Genomic DNA, 23,307 nt, shown 5'->3' with positions numbered 1-23,307 from the left:
CCAGTGAAGTGATATACAATGAGTTATTGACTATCAGTATTGGCTTTGATACAAATATCCTTTGGAACAAACAGGAGTACTTCTGAAAAAATAGCCCTCATACCCCCCCCCCCGCCAATGCTAAAATCTACTCCCTTTCTTTTAATCATGATAAGATGTTGAGATGAAACTTACCAGGACTCCAATTGAGGTATGCAAACCCACTACCGTCACTCCACTGCCATCCTCCTTCTAATGAAAGATCATTAGCTCCTATCCACAGGCTAGACTGAGTCACATATACAAGACGAGCTACATAGGACATTGAAATATATTATCTTATATTTATCTATTAGGGTTAAAAACCCAATTAAATATAATTCAAGTTCCAAACTAAGAATAATTATAATAATTACAACAAAATCATGGAAAAATGATCTTGAATTTAAAAGCCAATTATTACAAAGGCAAACTAAATGAAACCATGAAATTGTCTGAATAAGGGATTTAATGTTATACAGCAGATTTTTAGTTTATCGACTGTAAATGTATGCTTAATTCATCATCATTTCTGGTATTTATACAGCAAAAAGTGTCTCTTCGGTATAGTTCCATAGATTACTCCAAGATCAATAATCATAAGTAAGTAAACATACAGAAGTAAAATCAAAGGTGTCATATTTGGCTACCAATAGTTAAACCACAAATTCGAACTATAATTTACATATTTTTGTGTATGATCCATTTTATCAATTGGTACTAGAGTTACATACCATTGATATAAGTTTGTTCTGTCTGATCTATTATACTGAGTAGTTCTCCTCCACCAAGTTTACATTGAATCCTTGAATCATCCCAAGTCCTGTAATCAGTGGTCTTGAAGAGATAACAGTTCCCTGAGATGGAGTCGTATTCCCAGCCATTACCACATCGAGGATCAAACACAGCTAAGATAAGAAAGAAAAAAATACTTAAGATTTAAAAGACTAAAAATAGGTTGAAATGATATTCAGTTCAAATCTATTTTTTCCTCAGGAGTAGGGGTTCAAACTATCCCCAAATACTTTTTTTCTTAAGAAAAATAACATATAAGAACAAACAAAATTCGGAAAAAATATATACAAATGAGTTCACAGTGTAGTTCATGCAAGTATGGTAAAAAAAAATGTAAATATATTTAGATAAAAAGAAAAGGTGAGAGCTAGGAATCTTACGTGTTGGCACAGCAGGTGGAGGCTGAACTTGTCCTGGAACTATAAAGATAGAGAGAGAGAGAGGGAAAAAAAAAATCATCATTGCTGCTCATCCTGCATTTCTCATTTAACTGAACACAGAAATCTCTGTTAGACTTTTGACAAGAAAGTCAGGTGCCACTTCTATTAAAAGTGGGGGTGCAGTGCTAATTTATGGCACAATGTGGGGGGTGCTCACCTGCAACCATACATAAATTGCTATGGACAGATACATAAAACATTTTTCTCAATATCCAGGGACCAGGGATGTTCTTCATCAAGGCGATCACTATTGTAAACATGTCAGATTTCATATTAAAGGTAACGCCAAAATTACTTTTCTCAAATGAATTGAATTGAAGATGATTTTAAGAGCAAAATCATGGAACTACATGTACCACCCCCCTCCCTCCCCAAGACAAACACTCCATCACACACACCCACACTCAGTGGATTTCATAAATGAAAAGAAGAATGTTCATGAAGAAACTCACTCTTCGCCTTTTTGCAGACATAAGCAGTACGTGTCTTATCACAGTTTATATCATCCCAGATACCCTCTACATCTTCTCCCCATTTCATAAAGGTACAATCCTGACCATCATCACTCCAATCATCGGGCTGATTAGGTCCCCAGTTGGTGAAAGTTACCTAGATCAGTGAAAAACCATTTTCATAATAAAAATGAATCAAGATTTATGAGATTGAGAGACAAGTAACAACTTCAAATGTCTTCAATAGCTAAGGAGTAAAATACAGAAATACCTTCTTCTCACTTTAACTGTTGCTTCACACGATTGTAGATCAACCAAATAAGTAAAAAACACAATATCATATTTCCTCATTAAGTTTTACATCAACCAACTTAAATCCCCCAGTTATGTAGCTTGTTATGTAACTATTATAACTGTAATGAATGCTTAGAACAATGTTTCTGAATGAAGTATAACTTACTGGAGAGCCATCAGTCCATTCAAAGTTGTTCTCACTATTCAAGTCATGAAAACCAATGTAGAGATTACGCTCAGCCATACTAGCACGCACTTGAAATGAAATCAAAAGTGAAAGCATGAATAAGTTATTGGAAAGTACTTTCATCATCATGAATCCAAACAATGAATAAATGTTAGTGCTTAGAAATATATAACATAAGTCAGATTGTATCATGTCAGTGATATTTACATTATCAAAACAAATAGAGAAATGTTTTATAGCAGACTTCTATTTTTTTTTAGAAATCTAAAGATTGGTGACCATTTTAATATTTTGATGGTTGATTAAAATAAAAATAACACACTAGGATCAGGTATGGAACACTATACATGTAAAAATCAATATTAGAAGCATGAGAGTAATTGATCCCCTTGCTTGGTGAGTTAAAGTTTAATCTGCATTACAGGTAGATGATTAAATCAAGCTTAAACACTTGCAACATTTGTAGAATCCTAAATCATGTGAATGGTAACAGTTTGAGTAACATTGGAATTTTGACAAAATAATAACAACAGATCCACTATTATTAGTTTGACTCACTTGAGAGGAACGACTGTTCTTCTTGGTCATTGACGCTGGTCAGATGAGATCCCATGGAGACACAATTGGCCTCAGCATCATCAAAATATGCTGCATTATTCACAACCTTGTAACAGTGATCTCTATTCAGGGTCCAGCCAGCTTCACAAGATCCAATAGCTGATTAAAATCAAAGTTAGAATCGAAACTTATACAATATACAAGGAACACATCACCAGCTGTTTATTCATGCTGAAGTCATGGCACCTTCTATGTTACTTGTTTAAATACAATATTGTAGAGTAGAATCTATTCTTTAGAAAGTTGTGAGGCTTTGATTCATGACAAAGATTTTTAACTAACAATTTTACTCTCAGCTTATCATAGAATTTAAAAAAATAGCGTTTTCATAGAAAACCCATTACAAATAACATAATTCCCTATATCATATGGTGGCAACGGTGGGATATATCAGTAAAATTACTTGATTTGCAAGAAATCCAGAGTTTTAATCAATCTTAAAACCAATTTGTAAAAATATATGTTTTACACTGAATTAGTGTGAGCTAAAAATAAATTCTAGGGAACTGTTGATGAAATTGTATTTAGTGCTATTACAGTACTTTCCACGGTTTATTAAAGAAATTAGAAATCAATTTTAAGGATTTATTTTTAAGGATTTGACTCTAACCTAGTTGTTTTGTCCTTAAAACACAGTATATCTTTTTACTACATTGCATATATTTGTAACCTTAAGTTATTTTCATTATTTCTTATATTCTCTATCAGGGGATTTATCAGGGGGATTTATCTAAAACTTTCACCAACTTACGATTATTAGGGTCCAAGGGGAAGATGGGTTGACCTGTTTAAAAAGAAAAAAAGATCAAGTAAAGATTTCAGTCGCAATCATCATCCATCATTTTTTTTGTGAAATATTGTGAAATAGATTCAGTAAAAACTAAGAACATTGTAGACACATATAAAATGAAGTCAAAGACATAAGAAAGCAATGGACTCAAGAAAGTTAAGATTTTTAGTTGAAAGTAAAATTGACACATAAATGCTCAATTACGCTCTGACATCTCTTTCATGCATCTTATTACAAAAATCCAATCTTATTAGGGGGGGGGCTGGGAGCAATAAGGTGAATACAACAAGAATAATATCATTACCAATGTCCTATATAACTAAATGATTTTCATTGCATGATTAGGATTTGTTGAATAATCAAAAATTATACACAGTAAACCCTGGCAAAAAAGTGGGATCTACATCTATGACAAGGTAAGTGACAATTTACTTGCACTCATTTCATTATTAAGACCCTTAACATTAATTATTATATCATATTACACATGAAACCCCACTTACTTGATCTGACTTTACACACAAAAGCCTCTAAAGTGAAACAGTTTTTAGTTGACCAGCTACCATCTCCTCCAGCTATAGAGTGAGAGAAAATAAGATAAGACATGAAAAATAACTCACAGGAAGTAAGCATCAATTAACCTAAATTACAAAAAACTACATTCCAATATAAATTTTATATTCAATACAAAAAACTACATTTCAATATAAATTTTAGATTCAATACAAAAAACTACATTTCAATATAAATTTTAGATTCAAGACAAGTTCAATAACTAAAAAATTCATTGCCTATATGATTGCTCATTGTTCATATCAACCTTCCATCATAATAATTCATTAAAATTAAAAGTGATGAGAAGAAAATTTAGTTGTCAATATAAGACTTTTTTCATATTCATTCTTCAAAATCGATGTTCACTATAAAATGTATATCAATATTGGTTCTTAAGTGCAGAGAAATAATTGAATGAATTTGGACTTCAAATTTGTCCTCATAACTCAGAGGCTTAATTCATAACAATAATTGTAAAAGTTTCCAACAACAAATCTATCTTAACAATCAAATGTTATAATTTCAGTAAAATGCAGGTAGTAATTGTTACTGGTTTATAAGCCTCATGATTTATGAAACATAAACCACATATCTTTAGCCACTTTCAAAGATAACAAAACTTTTTTAAGTTTGTTATAATAGTTGCCAATTTTCTATGAATGTGCTGTACTACAGTAGTTTGTAACTGTAAAGCTTGAAGGTAGGCAGGTTTTCTGAAACAGGTTCATTTAGCATCCAGGGCCACTATTTCATTGGGGTAAAAAAAAAAGTCCATTGAATCTATACAGTATATGCTCCCATTCAATCAAAGCAATTATTTCAGTGGCTTATAACTCAGCTTAAACTGAACACTGGTGAATATAATACATGAATTAGGCCCAATTAATGTTTGCACCATACCTGTCATCATGGATCCACAGTCAGGTGAGTTAGCATTATCAGTTGGTTCATTGGGACTCCAGTTAGTGTAACCTACTGAACTACCTTCACTCCATGCAAATGATCCATCATTCTCATTGTCTATAAACAAAACATTACAATAAGGGAATATTTTATTGTAAAAGATGTTATAATTCTAGTAATCAAAGATGGGTCTGTTGCTCCTTTTATCATTGAATTATGGAACATTCCACAAAATTGAGGAAAACTATGAAGATTTAAGGCAGACCCTCATTTTGCTTTTTGCCCCAAAGACAGTTATTACTAAATCTATCATAAAATATTAAGAAATGTTAACAAGAACAAAAAAGGATGTGTTTAACCAAATACTATATATTTATTGGGAAACTTATTATTGATCTAATGAAAATTAACTTGCATGTGTAAAGGCACCTGGGTTAGTGCTAACTGCTCTATTCACAATCACCAGCAATTTTTATGGTCTCAGGTAAATATCTCATAGATAGTTAAAATAATTTCTATAATAAGCTCAGTAGATAGTGACTAAGGCAGGTGTTTTTTCATACCAGAGATTCCAATCCATGTAGATGAAATGCCAAGGTTCTCCAGATCAAGGAAATAATCCCTGATGTACTTGTTCTCAACATCTGAGAGGACCGATGTCATGTAAGCTCCTTGAGCCTCACAGGTGTGTTTAGCATCGCTCCATGTCTGTTTGGTAGCTGAGTTAAACTGGTAGCAGTATCCACGGAATAAACGCCATCCTTCAGGACATGTTCCTATAGAATGACACAAGGTATAGATATATCAACATACTGGGCACATCAAAGCGTTCTACATTTAGGGCAACAGTCTAAACATGCATTGGGTATCTAAATCAAACAATATTGCGATCATATCACAATGATGATTATGCTCTTGATTTTCTTCAATTTTTTTTTTTAAACAAATTTCAAGCAGATGGCTTGTCCAGCAGTTGAAAAAAAAAGACAAAGGAAGAGAATGATAACAATCTTACCTTCTGCTCTTTCACACATAAAGCTCTGGGTTGCTGTACAAGTCATTGTAGACCATTCTCCATTATTAGATGTATCCAAAACCTCTACACAATTACCACCACTGGAACCATACCTATAAATAAAATAATATTTTCATACATCAGAAAGCTCATGATCATGAAATGTAGAATATTTCTAAGTTGTCAAACATTTTTTTCTTCAACTCTGTTGTTTTGGAAGCTTGCTTTAGATTTCATTGAGATGAAATTTAAGATTATGGCCCATTAACTTCAATCATGATGACCAAGCAAGAATGCAATAGGAATAACAACTGGGTTGTAGACTGGATTGGGTGATAAGAAATGGATCCAGGATCAGAGAAATTTGAGATTGAGGTATAAAGAGCAATCATTTATCTTAATAGATCTGACAATAACTGATCAAATCAATAATCAAAGGACTTCACTTTACTAACCTACTGTCTGGCTGATTTGGAGCCCAGTTAGTATATCCCAAAGTCTCTCCACTACTCCATCCATAAGTACCAGACTGTAAAGCAATGGGAACAACAACAAAATATGTATGCAAAATTATATACTGAATCATAATTTGTGATTTTTCTTTTCTTTTCCTTTTTTAATTTTTTATGAATATGACATTTTTATAACTTTTACTGCCACGTTCAATTTTGCATTATCAAATAGGCCAACATATAAAGAATTCATATATTATCTAACCCCTAGGCCCAGATCATGGAAACACTTATTTAGCATACTATGAAAAGGGGTCTAAACGATCAATTTAGAAATGTAAGTCCATATCACCAAATCCAAAGTTTAGAGCATGAATTGTGAATTTAATGTATTTCTAACATTTAGTTCTTTCTCATGATCTTAATTACATACAGCAAATGCTACTCTGTATCAAAGTTGGCCTAAATAGTATCTGAGAATGTATATTCCTTTTTCCCTGCTTAGTTGATAAATATTTTGGAAGTACCACCCGTCCCCTTCTGCACGCACACACACATAAAACCCTGAATCTTCTGATGTTTTATTCATACATCTATATGGACTTACATCCATTCTCAACCCAATCCATAGAGTAGATCCTCCAAAGTTGGCTTGTGTTGAGACCACTGCCTGTTCTGCTTCAGAATTGACTGAAATAAGATGTCCGTCGATATCCTGACAGTAGTCTTGTGCATCCTGCCATGTGCTTGGGGTATCATAGAACTTGTAGCAGCGGTCTGCTGCAGATATCCAGCCATTGCCCTCGTCACATTTCACAATCACATCTAATATACCAGCAAATTAAGATTAATAAGTTAGAATGGGCGAGACTTCAGAGGGTGGTGTGATAGTCCATGAGATGACAACGGCCTATTCCGTTTAATTTACATTACATACTCCATGAATAACTGATTGAAAATCAATGTTTAAACCAATTCTCACATATTGATTTTGATACCTTGAAAATTTAACCAAATTGTTCTTTGTAAGGCACAAGATAATATAAAAAAATGAAAAAACTATAATAACGTCATCACACTCTTTTTATAAAAGCGGCATTGGAAAACAAAAACATATAATTGTACAATGACCTTAAATAACAGGAACAAATAACTAATGATGTAATGTAATGTAATAAACCTGAGTTATTTTGCTCAGAATCGTATGTGAATTTTATTATGTAATGTTAATCATAATGTTGAAAGCAAAATTGTTAGATTAATTAAGGGGGTTAATGTTAAGAATATGTAATTGATTTTTAATGCTTTGGGTAGGATAATGGATTAGCTGGAGGCAGGGAACTGTATTGTAAAGAATAAGATTCTTGGTGGACTAAAAGTATTTGATTGGCATAGAATAGCAGTCGATAATAAGGCTATCACACCTGAAATTTTTAGCCATCATATGCCGATATACATGTACATACGGAAAGTCATTTCATCTATTTCGCTATTTCTTGATATCAAGCAGTACCATTTATGAGCAAATCAGAATACAAAGAATTTCATTTCTTGATACTAATCAATAGGTTTGATTGAATGATGAGATGGCTTGCCATAGGCACACCAACATACACTAGCTGGCTGAAATGTGTGACAGCCTCGTTAGCAAAAGAAAGCTGTTTACAGCATAGAATACTAATGTTAGTTGTTAGTTAATGGTAGTTGTTGTTAATTGTAGTTGTTAGTTAATGGTAGCATATAGAAAGAATTACTGCTATGTGGTTATAGGTATCTTCTACAAATGTTAATATCTGGAAAGCAAAGTTTATAAACATTTTTGCTATGCAACAGGGCATGCTAATTGTTGTCATAGAGCTCATTTGTTTTGAGATGGCTTCATTCTGTTAAGTCCAAAGCTGAAAGTCACTTTCAGTCAGCTCCCTACGCTTCATTTCTTGAAAACAAAGAAAGTTTGACCAATTACCATTATCTCTTTGACAGAGGAAAGGACGTATTGCATAGCAATCCTGGTCATTCCACAGCCCTGTATTAATTATTTCTGTACAATCTTCTCCAGCGCCAGCATTGTTAGGTTCCCCTGCATTCCAAAACCTGTAATATAAGTTATACTAGCTATGATAATGAATGATGTTTGTGTCTAAGCATATGTGTATAACATGCCTAAATGCAGAATAGGACTACAGTGTAAGAGCTGATAGTTAAAGACCTTGAAGGCTTTAGGGAGGATGATATTAGTGAGGGGAGATGATCTTGAGATGGTCTATAAGACTCATACATTACCATTGTCCCTCATGCAAAGATAAGGCCTTATAGCATAGCAGTCTTGGTCATTCCAAAAACCTGTGTTTGTTAATTCAGTACAGTCCTCCACTCCAAAGTCATTATTTGGTTCACCACTATTCCAGAATCTAATGTTTGTGGTGGATATTATGAGGTATGATCACAGGAGTTGGGATAGCATGCAAGCAAACAAATATCAAAGGAGTAAGTTTAGTCTATTATCCTGAGATGCACCATTCAATTTGTAAACTGGAAGCCAGAAAATGATTAAGAAAAAAAATGGAGATATGTGAAAAAAAAAAATCCTAAGAGAAGGGTTAGACAGTGCTAGCAGCCTTATGTATGAATTATTTATCATATTCACAAATATTCATATTTCTTATGGAACAGAAATATACTGCAAATCTAAGTGTATGATTGTTGGGTTTCGCTACATATCATTTAATATGAACCAGTTAAAGGGATGCCACTAGGAATTGATTATTACTAGAAGTGAGCCATTCATTCATTTGAAATTCACTTTCCTTTGACCTGGAAAAAAACAACCCGGGAATAAATTTAGGTTTATAAATAAAAGGGAGTATCCTGAAAGTAAGCCCTGACAAAATTTTATATTCAACATCAATCTTACTTACATACCCAAGAATTATATTTAACTTAAGCCAGGGTTTGAAGCAACATTAAGGACTCTGCAAACCAAATCCAGTTCTGGCATAGGCATAGTAGTATGGTTTATGAAGAAGTGGAAATAAAATTGTTCATCTATACCATTCCAAAGATAATGTTCACAACAAACAATAACTATGTATAGTATGCAAAGGATTATCTGAACAGTTATGTTATTTGATATGGTCTTAGTCAATTTGCAGGACCATATTCAATGTGAATTCACCTTTAAGGCAAAAGCTTTGAAGGTGACAATGAATGAAAAAGAAAAGGCCAGGTGAAGGTGGAGTAAAATAGGATTTCTTACGGGTTTGTAACAGGTGTGTTGTCTGAGAAAATAAAGTTGCCCTCAGTACTGATATCATGTACACCGATCCAATGACTACCACCATTGTTTATCATCTGCGTCAAGACATCCTGCAAAAAAAAGTAATTTCCTAGACAATTAAAACTTAAATTCAAATAGTTTCAGAAATCGTATTTAAGATATACATTGTACCTAACTTTTTGCTAAATTTGAGGGGGAAATTAGTACACCACACTTGCTTGGGAAAACAGAAGTACATATATAGCAAAACAATTTAGGGAAAAACAGTATTTTTTACAATAAGAATTAATTCCTTTTTTAAATCACATTTCTAATAGCAAGTACATGCAGTATTTTATATACTGGTATATAGAATGAAGAATGACTTACATTGATATCTTGTGTCTTTGGCATAGCCAGGTTACCTCCATCGTTCTCACAGGAGATCTGTGCTTCATGCCAATTTTTGCTGTCTGGCATTAGTTTGTAACAATTATCCCCTGACAATGTCCAGCCTGTAGCGCATACTTGACAAAGCACTGGAATGATGAGAGAAAAGCAAGGTAAAGGTAAACAAACAAAAGACAACTACAATATCATTCTTATAGAAGAACTTAGAAAGTTTAGAGCATGTCTTACTGTTGGTTTAACTTGGAACAGAGAACATACAGCCAGTAGTAGCACATACTTGACAATGATGAGAAAAGAGGCAATTCAAAAAATAAAAGCAATGAACAAATATAATAATCCTATTTTCACAGGGTTCCTGAAAAAAAAGTGTATTAAGTGTATCTGTTTTTTTTTTCATATTTGAGAAAGACTAGTAAGATGACACAAAGCAAATACAAATTAACAAAAAAAGAATCTCAATAACTTTCAACCAGATCAACCACAAAGAAAGGTTAAAACTAATATTTCACTGCATAAAACACTAGATTCATTTCGGTATTCTGGGAACAATAAGGAAAAAAGAAATCCAATGATTATAAGACTTAACAGCTTATATCAAAAGTACAAAAAAAATAGTGTGACTTTTTTATTCATGCAAATTTTTTCATTATTCAATTTCTTTATTTGCTTGCTGATATTTTACAATGTGTAAAGATTAGTTTTCATTATCCAACAATCAATACAACTAGGTTACAGTTTGAGCTGTTTGAAAGAGAAAGCTAAACCCATTCACTTTGCATATTTAAAAGTAAAATCGTGCATGGGTGGTACTTTCATAGCTTTGATCTGCTAGCCTGAGAATGATTTTATGGAGTAGAAGTTGCCAACTCATTCACCAAAATGACAATCGTTATTTATCCAGCAGTGAAAAAATTGTTTAAGAATACTGTTTGTATCAAAAGAAAATGACAAACATTTAATTTCAATGACTCCTTGGTGCATTATATTTTTCATAAATGTGGAATAAGAAAACTCAAAGTTTGCATAGGAGTGAACTGAAGTTTGTTAGTCTGGAATTACCCGGGTTCAGTAATGAGTGACTGAGTGACTGTTTAAGAAATTTTATAGTTGAATTTGTTAAATGTTGTCTAACTTTGAAAATGTTTCACTATTAAAGTTTGAGAAGATTTGACTACCAGTCTTCAATAGGGAGTCTATTCAAAGGATAAAGAAAGGTTTATCTATATTACAGGTGATCACTTTGGGTAGGTTATCACTAAGCAGGTTCAACTAGTATTTTCTCATTTCTACCCTTTTTATTCAATCCTATCATTGTCCAATGAAAATTGAGTATTACAGGGGGCGGTTCATGTACAATTAAGATCAATGAGATAAATCAATGTAGGGGCAAACATCAGCTAGAAGGATGTATACAATCCTGGGAGATATGTTTGTATATCCTTGGTCTTACCAACAGTATCCTTGCATCTAATCTGTTAAGAAACAGATAATTAGATCATAAACCAGGTATAAATATTTCAAATGATAGGATTTATAAGGGGGGAGGTTAACATTCAAATGTTATTTTTTTTCTCTCTTACATAACACAAACTATTTCACAAGCAACTTTGTGATATCAGTATCGGCATCGTGAACAAACATTTGTTGTATAATCCTTGAGGGAAGGACTTATATCACATGGTATATCATGCTTGTTTCTAACTTTAGAGATGTCATAATTTATTTCATAAGAGAAGCTAAACTTTCAAGGTCCTGGAACATGATTTAATTTACACTTAGACCTAAATTCATTCAATTACAACCCTGATGCTAATATTTCTCTTCCACCCGGGTTGGCTTTACTTTAATTACATTCTTTTGCATTTATCTGTGTTTTGTAACAATCCTATACACAAGTAACAAGACTTAAAAACAATTGTTTTATTGTATAACCCACATCGCCTTCCATCACATGTTGGTTCACGTGCTTATGCAAAGTTGGAATATTTATCTAATCTTAGAGGAACACAGGAGGATGAGTATCGATAACATGCTGTGTTAAATCACTGCATGACAAATTACAAGAGGATATTTGGTTGTCTTAAATCTATTCACAGAGATGCAATTCAATGATGGGGTGAATTGTATACCGGTGGTGAGGAATTTTCATTATGCAATATCCAAATTTTGATAGATGCATTATGGGTGTCCAGCAATATACCAGACCCAATTTATATGCATTTGTGAATTAAGTTTCTAAATATAGTACTCAATAAAAAAAGGTATAATTAATAATCAAATTTCTTTTCCTTCTTTCCTTCCTTCAAAAATCACAAACCAACACTCAATCCAAAAAGCAGTGTTAAAAACTAACATCTAAATACCTTAAAAGGACAAATATTTCAGTCACAAATCTACAAAGTGATATCATCAGATTCCTCAATATCTCACCACTGACTGCATATATACAGGCAGCAATAATTATACAGCCAAGCTAAGGTATTGGAGTTGTTTGGTGCAATCTATCCAGGACACCTTTTATTTGTATATCTAATTCTTGAATGAAACATGCATATGTGACCAGCAAACTCCAAACCAACAAAATCTCACCAAGGAAGGTTCTCTTAAATTGCCAAAATAAAAATATTGTCTTCAAAAAGTACACAAAAAATGAAAACTAGCTATTCAACAAAATTCTTCTTTGTTTTAGTGTCAAAATGTGAAGTAGGTTCTAAAGTAAATCTATTGGCATGATATAAGAGTTTCTTTGAGACAACTTTTCTGGACTGCTTGAAATTTCACCCAAGATTACACTGTGTGCATATCTTACACTTGAGTGCATCCAGAAACTCAAACCGTGTTTCCTTCTTATTCTTTAAAGCTCTCACTAAAATTCTTCTGCATTGAATGCCCTTGGGTTGGTTATTTCTTGAACGATGCTGACAAATAACATATGATTTTAAAGCTCAGGATGTGCCATTTCAAGCTTAATAAAAATATTTAAACTAATTTTGGGAAACATATGGTTGTTTAGGGGTTGCAGGTCACATAGGAGTCCAAAGTGAAAATATACCCCAACTGAGCTCTGAGGAATGTTTCATTAAGAAATTCTCATGAAAATTACAATGAAATAAATGAATGGAAAATAATGGGATGCTTAATATATGGATTTATCGTATATATGAACTAATATAAACAAATGTTTTAGATTCCAACACAACAAAATTAGGAACAGATCCATCCATCTTGCAGAGTAGATTTTAGACTTTGCAAACCAATCACAGTTAGAAACAGGTGACTTTGTAGTTCTAAGCTTTGACAAGCCTTAAGTATTCAGGGTAAAGTAAACATTGTAAACTAGAAAACATTAATGTTTAATAATGAACAATACCCTCAATAAATTAAGTTGTTCTCATCCAATGGAATTCAATTTTATCTCTATACCCGTCTCCCTCTTTCTCTATTGTCCCAACATTTACCCAGTCCACCATCCTCATTCTTTCTGTTTTGTCACAAGTATAACACACTTTTTCAATCTTTCAACTGTTAGTATGTTGATATTCCATAAAACATGAACGTTAATTGGAATAATGAATACACTCTTCAGTAATTTCATTGCAATAAAACACACATAACATTCAATAAATTGAGCAGGACATTTCAAATAAATTTCAATTCTTTCTCTCTCATTCTATCTTGACCCAATTTACCCCACTCCATCCCCCCTCTCACTATCTTTCTCTGTCTGCCTCTTTCTTTATATTTTCTTTATTGGTATTTCTATTACACCACTGTTTTTGTTCACTTTTACCTTTCCATTACAAATCAATTCATCCCCATAGTTCGATCTGTCTGAAAAAAGTTTAACTTCTCCTAGGGTACCATTTCATGAAAAAAAAATATGCCACTAGAAACCATTATTTATTTCATTAAGTACTCCCCATTTCTTCATGCTCTCTATTCAATTTTGTTCTCTCCTCTCTGCCCACCTCTTCATGATCTCAAATATAGAAAATAATTGTTGACCTACCTATTGCTGGCTGAAACAGCAAAAGTAAAGATAGAATTCTTAACATTGTCCAGTGATAAGTTCAACCCTCTTTTTCAAGAAGGTTCTATGGGTTTTGAGGGTAAAATTTCAGTACAAATGACAAGATTTATGGCAATCGATATCAATCTTTCCTGCTATGGAGATGATAGTCCCAACTTATTCAGCCATTCAAAGGTGATGCTTCATCTCCCTCCTCTTTGAGTCTAAAGTTTTCAGGAATCGAATTGAAAAAATAATGTCTTCCAAAACTGTAGCCTGCTACTTAATCAAAGCACTCAGGCTTAGAAACTTGTTGTACACACCCCTCCAGAAAGATTAACCATGGAATAAACCTGAAATGATTTTTGGGGGAGTTTTACCATTTCTAAATTACCCATAATGCACAGAGATGTACAAACTCCTCCTCCCCACTGATTTGTTTGTAAAGAGATAAGAATACAAAGTTGTGATCTGAGATGAAGCTACATAAGAGGAAACAGCAAATAAAAGGGACAATTGTACCACCTCAATTATGTCAAGTCTGTAACAATTTGAAGAGTTTTTACTTAGGGCATTCTTTTGAGGAAATTATCTAATATATTAGATTCAAGACCCAAAATATATCTCATTCATCCCTCAAAAAGATCTTATAACTCCTCTCAAAATAATTTTAAAAATCTTACTTGCTCATTCTTTCTCATTTTTCATTACAACATCAAGATACGATTATTTGACAATATTGATGGGGTCTAAACCCAACTCAGATTTTAATCTATTTATTTGAAATAAGATTGATTCACCCATTAAGAGAAACTGATGTGTATTTTACCTACTTACCCTGTTTTCTGTATTCAATTATACAATAACTGTGTTCTTCAGTGTTCTCAATCTAAAATTCCATGTTCTTTGCTGACATGTACAAAACATGTGATAAACAATTGTAAATAGTAAAAATCCAAGAAAAACACTCTTTTCATTATATACATTACACAGAATCAGACTTGCCAACATCTGTGAATGAAAAAGTGCATTCTGTGATTAAAAAACTGTATTTTTCCCCCAAAACTGTATTTCATATTAAAATGCGTGATGCACATGCTCATCACAGCGCTCAAGCTGCATGCAAGCTAAATTGCGCACTGCTCATGCAGATGAAACAAAAAAAACTTTGAAACATGTGTATATCTCACCTTGGTTTTAACAAAATGATTGAAAAAGAACAAGAAAACCTGAAATTACATTGATCCAATAACCTTATTTGTTTAAGTTTTATGAAATAGAGACATATCGAGATTATCATTTTTTTTTATACAAAATTGCTTTTTATTTTAAGAAAAAACATAATGCCGTATTTTGGTTGCAAAAACGAACTAACGCCAAAAATGTACTGGTTGGCAGCTCTGCAGAATGCATATAAAGCTTGACAACATACATGTACAGTTCATGTGCTAAACACTGGGAACAGATTCCTTGTGGCTCTATGCACAGTTTAACTGCTGCCATTGGGTTTTGCTTTGAATTTCCTTATTTTTTCTCTGTTTTTTTTAACCTAAAATTTTGTTCTCCATGAAATTCTATAAATTCTGTGTTCTCCCGAATTCCATGAAATTGTTTCGGGTTGCCGAAGTGAAAACTGGGGACTTTAATCTTATCCTCAGAAAGACAAGGAAAAATTAATTAGGCAGACCGATAAGTATGAAAAAAAAATCACCCTTTTAACATATTCCAAGACAGGAGCCAAGTACTATGAAACAAAAGTATCTAATGAAAACTAATGTGGTGTCACATCAACCGTATCCTTGATTTGTTTTCAAAATATGAGCAAGACTTCAGTGAAGACTTCAAAAAAGTGATAAATTGCTATTTGGTCAACGTCCACAATGCCAACTTTCAATTTGGTTTGATGTGTCTAATCGTTAGCCATTTACTTATCATTTAGTCTAATTTTGACTTTGCCCATTTAAGGATAAGTTAGGGTATATATACCAGTTTTTTCCTGGTATTCATAGAGAATTGGATATAAGATAATCTTGGCACAAGACTAAATGACAGTTAGCCAGAATAAGTATAAGACCAAGTAAGTGGCAATATAGTTAGACATACATTTATAACTGATTGCCATTTTTTCACTTGATTTTCTATTGTGCCAGAATTATTTCATTGTTCATTGTTTTTCTCAGCGAATAAATTATACAATTAGTAGTCTTTAAATTAGTTACTTTTCCCTTTTAATAATTCAAAATATTTTAGTTTGATTCATATTATCATTTAAGTAACAATATTTGTTTATTTATGTTACTAAGTATTGTTATCTTTGATTTAGATTTGACTTTATTTTCATGTATGATTTAATGATTAATGTTGTTCTTTATGTTTTCATCAGGTCATTGATGAAAAACAGTTTTATACTGATTTGTTGTACCTGATTAAATATGTTTAATAAATCAATAAATAAATTGGACCAAATCGATAGTAGAATTATTGATGTTCGACAATGTGAGAATAAAACACTTATTAGGAGACAATTAAATAGAAATCATTAAATTTGTGGCATTCTTTCTGTGCATTACAGAATAATGGTATTGAAAGGGAGCATCATGGCCCATATCCTCTCATGTATTAGGATGCTGATGCTCTACGCAAGGATATACAATTCTTATTTGTCTTTGTGACTATTTATCAAGATTAAGTATTCTCTTTCCTTTTAAAGTAATAATAAATCACAGACATATTAAGGCTTTCATGTGGATTATATTATTTGATCTCTTTTATTCAACAATTTCTTTGCAATATTTTACAGAAGTTTGTAATGATTTTCATAAGGCAGGTCATTTGAAATGTGTTCCCTATCTTAACATACATGTACATTCCTGATTTATAAAAACATTTATACAACTTAGTAATTTAGTATACAATATATTACACCATCAAATGTTTACAACTCAAGATAACAGGTACACATATAATTCTATGATGTAATCTCCTTCTTTTCATGTAATTGCTACGAACATTCATTTTACAGGAGTCCAATATTGGAGAGATTTAACACTTCCTTTTACTTCTTAAAAATGTATCAAAAATTAACTACATTTGTAGATTCTTGACTGCACACATTCAAGATTTACATGTTCCCACTGCCAGATCAAGAATACATCAACTTCTAAAATTTTGAATCAAGTATGGCTTCTGAAACTATTTACCTTAAACTCATGGAAACATGGGAACAGGGCCATATTTCATATGTTATTTATAAAATTCAAATGTTTTGTAATATACATGTAAGGCAGCTTGTGGTTACAAATGACAGTTTTATAATAAAGGGCCAAGATTCCAAATGACAATAAAATGTCAAGTTACATTGAAAAATGTTTAAAATAACAGAGTTGTTACATGTAGTTGAATAAAGCCAATATAGTCTATGGCTAACTCTGCAATATCAATCTTTAAATACATAAGAACCCTGTTTGACTGAGGGGAAGGGGAGGTTTAAACACAGTTTGAATGATCTGGTCTGAAAAATTGCTTGGATTTTGATGATTATTCATAATGGTAATAGACAGATTACACTGTTTGACATATAAGAAATAATGAATCTAGCTTTCATTAAACATTAACATGACATACTGTTTAAAGGTCAAGTCCACCTCAGAAAAATGTTGATTTGAATCAAGAGAGAAAAATCAGACAAGCACAATGCTGAAAATTTCATCAAAATCGGATGTAAAATAAGAAAGTTATGACATTTCAAAGTTTCGCTTATTTTCAACAAAATAGTTATATGAACGAGCCAGTTACATCCAAATGAGAGAGTCGATGTATCACTCACTCACTATTTCTTTTGTTTTTTATTGTTTGAATTCTACAATATTTCAATTTTTACGAATTCGATGATTGCAAATTGTTAAAATAATGGAATTCCACGTGTTCAGGGATGAATGAAACTTCATTTCACATGACAATGACGAGAAAATCAAAATATTTCATATTTCATATAATAAAATACAAAAGAAATAGTGAGTGATGTCATCAGTTCCCTCATTTGCATACCGACCGAGATGTGCATTTAACTGTTTTGTGAAATTAAGCGAAACTTTAAAATGTCATAACTTTCTTATTTTACATCCGATTTTGATGAAATTTTCAGTGTTATGCTTGTTGAATTTTTCTCTTTTTATTCAAATCAAGTTTTTGTTGGGGTGGACTTGTCCTTTAATGCAACACAATTTTTAAACTTAGATGTATGAACTAAATTTTGCAAACATTATATCATAATTGTAATAAAGGGCAATTCCATAAAATATGTTTGTCCGACCCCATGTATTTGAGACCTTCATGAAATTTTCTGTCTCTGATTTCTGATTCTTATGACAGTCTGTAATGCTGTCAAATGACTAGGACTTGGTATGTTTATGAAGTGAAGTAAGAATTTAGAAAAATGGGGGGTCGGACGTAGAAAAAGGTTGATTTTACGGAATTGCCCAGAGGTAGAAAACAATAAACACCTTTTCCCAAACAAACCAAACATCCATTTGAAAAGTATTTCAATTCCATTATACCTGTTTATTCAATGAAATGTAATAACTTTTAAGGGTGGAACTTTATATAAACATCGAAGATTATTCATATGATGGGGTAATTGAGGATTCTAACATGTATCTGAAAGCACTTTCATGTGATGCATTCTATACATCCCCAACATATCCACAAGATTTCAATACTTTAATAAATACTAATGGCTTGTTAATCAATTAACTATGAGAACATGCTGTGTTTGTTTGTACTAGTAAAAAATACTGTATGGTATTAATCCTAGGAATTCAACAATTCAGTAGTCAATCCTTTAGAGGCAAAACATTGCTAAATACAGTATCATAGTTGTACAAGATGCTTTACCACAAACCACCAAATGATGACCACTGTTGTGTAATACAGTTAATGGTTACCTAAATTGTTAGAGGGTGAACAAGGGTCTATAGGAGGTGTATATAATATATATCCCACCACTCTGTAGGACAAACACTAGTATGATGTAATATTATATAACTAAAAAGTTCAATCATGTAAAACACAAAATTACACAAAATCTACCTTGCATCCAAAATTGGAAAAATGTTAAGATGCAACTGTGCTTCACGACACAGTGGGTGATTTCAAGTACGGTGTTCGGTGTTGGTGTTGAGAGGGTGAAAAGGCTGCTGAACCAAGCCCCAACACTGAGCTGAGTTCAGAGGAGCGATACCGATCGCGTTATTGATATCCTATGACGTCACGCCTCTGCGCTGCGCTGCTGATCATCTCAACTTTACGCGAGAAATTCTCAACGACGAAAGTGAAATCGGGAAGAAAATTGCGGTAAAATCTTATCGTACAGAATGCACAGGTTAAAATCACTGCAATAATCAGAAAGCATAAATATTATTTTTCATTAAAATGTGTAAAACTCTAATGATTTGCGCTCATCTTAACTGTAATAGATACTTTTACGGGGATGTTTCATCATGTTCGCCTCCTGTTCGTGAAATACAGTTCATCAACACCAACACCGAACATGAACTTGACGATTTTCCCAATCCCTGGGGGATGGTGTTGGTAAATAGGGAAATTGCACGTAGATCGTCAACACCAGGGGGCCGTTTCATAAAGCTGTTCGTAAGATAAGAGCGACTTTAAGAACGACTGGTGAACCTTTCTTACGCGCTAAACCATCGCCAATGAATATACCTTTACCACAAGAAAGGATCACCGGTCGTTCTTAAAGTCGCTCTTAACTTACGAACAGCTTTATGAAACACCCACCTGCTGTAATGCTCGGTTCAGCAGACGACATTCAACACCAGAGCTCAACACAAATTGCCGGAAATACGTCATATTTTCCGAGGTCAATCCCAACACCAGCGTGATTTCAAGTACGGTGTTGTCCCAACACTAACACCAGATTTCAACACCATACTTGAAATCACCCATTGAACTCAACCAAATTACATACATAATACTGAATTTCAAATGAAATATTTTGCAAATTTCCTATTAGATATGACAGATAAGAGTGATTTATATCAGGATTCAAAATGAACCAACAGAGTAAGCAGTCTGTGTGCATTAAAACATCATAAATTTCTTGATGCAATAAATACAATATGATTTAAAATACAGTCTTAGCAGGGTAATTTGCTTCAGCATGTCTGAACACTAGAAATGGGATGCTGTACTCTGTTGTATATGGTTTAAAGATAACTGGAGATTATTAATGATGAATCTTGTAATGACCATATAAAGGAACAATATAGGATATGAGAAGTACACAATGAAAATAATGCTATGAACCTCATTTGATATGAAATCCATTTAACTCTACATATTTGAGGGGAGTAGGTTTACAACATACAACTTACATTCTGGGATACTGATTGACCAGCTAAATGTATTCAACATATGAAACAATTAAATAAAGACGTTTCTTGCTTAAATGCACAAGACTGTCCTATCAAAACAATATATGCACATAAAAATACATAACAATGTAAGTCAACTACAAAAAATTAAAAAAAGGATACTTTTGATCAATATCATCGGACTGGCTGCTCTGGAAATGTCTGAGATGGCAAATTTTGATGATAAAAATTGAAGAGGAATCACCTCAAAGGTAATTTTCATCTTTGGGAGAGTTATGGTTGGCTGACTTTAACTTTCTAGCATGGCGGCTGGTAGACCGTACAGGACAGGAGCAAAACCAATCAGATGTTTCAGCTTACATGTCTTACGGGCATCATTCAGCAAGCCGGCTAGTGACTGGCTATCACTGATAGGCGCTGGATGAGTTGTTGATGAAAGCCATGCTTTCAGTAGGTACTCAAGAAAACGATCAATGTCTCGATCAGTAACATCCCATAGATTGGCAACAACACATGGGCTGTATGGATGAGAAATGAAATATAATGCATAATTTATCATGATGCTTGAGAGTGATATATCACACTATAATTTAGTAAATTAAAAAAAGTAACATTAACCCTAAAAGGCCTTATATGCCCCCCCCCCCACATTTTTCTTTCAAGTCTAATGCAATATTTTAGATTAACTTTGCGACACCAAGACACACAGTTCCAAAGTTACACAACATATTTTTGCATGTCAACCAAAATATTGGTAAAAAACATGATTTCATGTACAAATATTATTAATGTGAATTGTTTCTACCAAAAATTCAAATGCATCTGTATTTACTTTATTAAAATCACTTTATCTCATGTTGTGTGAGATTTCCATAAACTTTGCATTGAAAAACAATGACAAAAAGTTTTGAAATGAAGAAATACATCAGAAATTCTTAAAACAATAAAAAATAATAAATCCATTGATACCGCTAGTTTTTTTTTATGTACTCAATGAGAATGCATGAGCGTCTAGCCCCCAAATTAGCAGTTTATGAGCTTTCTTTTGAGATTTACAACATAAAATAATTTGAATAAGTTTGGAACAATCAAATATGAATTATATATAACAATGCCATAAAACATCCTTCCGGAACGCAAAATTTCAAAGAAAAAATAATAAATAGTTGAACAAAAAAAAAATTTTTTTGGTTGAATAGAGAAAATTTCAACAATACATAGTACATGCACATTTTCTACAGAATAAAGTGGAATATTACAATACAGAATGAATATTACAATAACAAATGATAACATAAGTCCTTGGTAATAGTTGCAAATTATTTAACATAAAAGTTTAGCAAATTATGCAAGTACTGTACCATAAAATCAAGTGACTTTGTTCGGTCAATGACAAAATGGTATCACATTGTAAATCTGTGGCTGGTAAATAAATAATTTCTATCCTAGTATCATTGTCTTCATAATGACAGGATTGTTTGTGTGTCAGAACCGGTTCTTATTTACACATTGTTGTTTACAGAGCATTGTACTAACAGAGGCACATTCACAGGGCATGCATGGTCATGGTATATTGGAAATTATTTACACAATGACCTCATAAAAGCCCAAAGGTTTGATAACATTATAAAACAATATCACAGCAGTGGTCTGTGAAGTAACTCACTGCTCATTCCAATGTTCCCTACTGAATCATCAAATACTTTTCATGTTCTACTCTGTAATTTTAGCGTTATTATCAATCTATTTCTCATAAAATTAGGAAAGAAGCTACAATTGCAAGAATAAAGCAGACTTTGAGCATTCAATACAGATGTGCACATAATCACAATGGACAAAATTGAACAAATCATGCATGATAGCTGATATCCAGTTACACAATTACCAGGGCAGGTAATCTAAACATTTTACCAGGGCAGGTAATCTAAACATTGTGTTATCTTTAGTAGGTTTTTTTGTGTGTGTTTTATCTCCAAAATTCAACATGCCCCTAACACACCTTCAACTGGTATTCTGAAACCATGTTGTGTGTGTTACCTCACTTTATATTATCTGTATCTTCTCCAACACTTTATGGATCAAATATAATGAAATACAGAAAGATTTGCATTATTAAGCATGAGTAAATCTGAGCAATCATTAAGCTAACACTGCCTTGCCTTCAATGTGATATTTTGTGAGTATAGTTAGAATGAGAGTAACAGATAGGAAAATCAAGATCATACAGATTTCCTCATGTTATTTTTTTCAATCATATGAGTATTTTTATGATAGTGGAGAGATTTTCCAACAGAGGTTTGAACTTGTCATATTTCAAATATTCAAATTTATTTAAAGGGGTCCTAATCCCATGATGTAGAGATAGTACAGAAAAAATAGACACAAAAAACATGTCATTTTCATTTTACAAGGCTTTTTATGGGGAGAATAATAAATTTGAGGACACCATAATGTGACATTCTCAAACAGGGTATACTGTACATCTGAGGCAACCTATCTCCATACATATATTTTGCTCTCATTTGTTGTAATCATGTTGCTACCATGACAGCATTTGACCACTGCATTTTGCAGGGGTCGTAGATCTGTAAATTTTATAATCTGCAATCAAATACTCATATACAGAAATCTATTGCATAAATATCTATAAAACAGATGAATAAAATCAATCTAAACATAGATTTTTAAAATGTGGCAGCCACTTTCTTTTTGGTGCCCAC

At 32.7% G+C, this 23,307-nt stretch overlaps 2 protein-coding genes across 3 annotated transcripts in view; both read right to left on the bottom strand.

Annotated features, from left to right (window-relative positions):
* The window catches only part of LOC121410596 (macrophage mannose receptor 1-like), a 31,793-nt gene extending 17,234 nt beyond the window's left edge, over positions 1-14,559 (bottom strand). Inside the window, exons 1-17 of one of the 2 annotated variants that reach the window (XM_041602786.1) lie at positions 14,196-14,559; positions 10,166-10,314; positions 9,776-9,885; positions 8,803-8,930; positions 7,127-7,344; positions 6,523-6,596; positions 6,068-6,180; positions 5,616-5,828; positions 5,050-5,169; positions 4,098-4,169; positions 3,556-3,588; positions 2,745-2,903; positions 2,166-2,254; positions 1,706-1,862; positions 1,194-1,232; positions 753-926; positions 175-291 (exon numbers count right to left, since the gene is read on the bottom strand). In XM_041602786.1, coding sequence (XP_041458720.1) covers positions 175-291; positions 753-926; positions 1,194-1,232; positions 1,706-1,862; positions 2,166-2,254; positions 2,745-2,903; positions 3,556-3,588; positions 4,098-4,169; positions 5,050-5,169; positions 5,616-5,828; positions 6,068-6,180; positions 6,523-6,596; positions 7,127-7,344; positions 8,803-8,930; positions 9,776-9,885; positions 10,166-10,314; positions 14,196-14,241 — 2,011 coding nt within the window. In that variant the 5' untranslated portion in view covers positions 14,242-14,559. Of the gene's footprint in view, positions 1-174; positions 292-752; positions 927-1,193; positions 1,233-1,705; positions 1,863-2,165; positions 2,255-2,744; positions 2,904-3,555; positions 3,589-4,097; positions 4,170-5,049; positions 5,170-5,615; positions 5,829-6,067; positions 6,181-6,522; positions 6,597-7,126; positions 7,345-8,485; positions 8,614-8,802; positions 8,931-9,775; positions 9,886-10,165; positions 10,315-14,195 lie in introns of both variants that reach the window. The other variant, XM_041602785.1, reaches the window with a different exon arrangement.
* Positions 14,560-18,464: 3,905 nt separating this feature from the next.
* The window catches only part of LOC121410595 (separin-like), a 44,358-nt gene continuing 39,515 nt past the window's right edge, over positions 18,465-23,307 (bottom strand). Inside the window, exon 22 of the mRNA XM_041602784.1 lies at positions 18,465-21,105. Within this exon, the coding sequence (XP_041458718.1) occupies positions 20,877-21,105 (229 nt within the window). The 3' untranslated portion in view covers positions 18,465-20,876. The remainder of the gene's footprint in view (positions 21,106-23,307) is intronic.

The sequence above is a fragment of the Lytechinus variegatus genome, chromosome 3 (genome assembly GCF_018143015.1).
Source record: "Lytechinus variegatus isolate NC3 chromosome 3, Lvar_3.0, whole genome shotgun sequence".
Lineage (NCBI taxonomy): Eukaryota > Metazoa > Echinodermata > Echinoidea > Temnopleuroida > Toxopneustidae > Lytechinus > Lytechinus variegatus.
The sequence above is the reverse complement of the archived record's forward strand: the minus strand, read 5'-3'. Positions and strand labels throughout refer to the sequence as shown.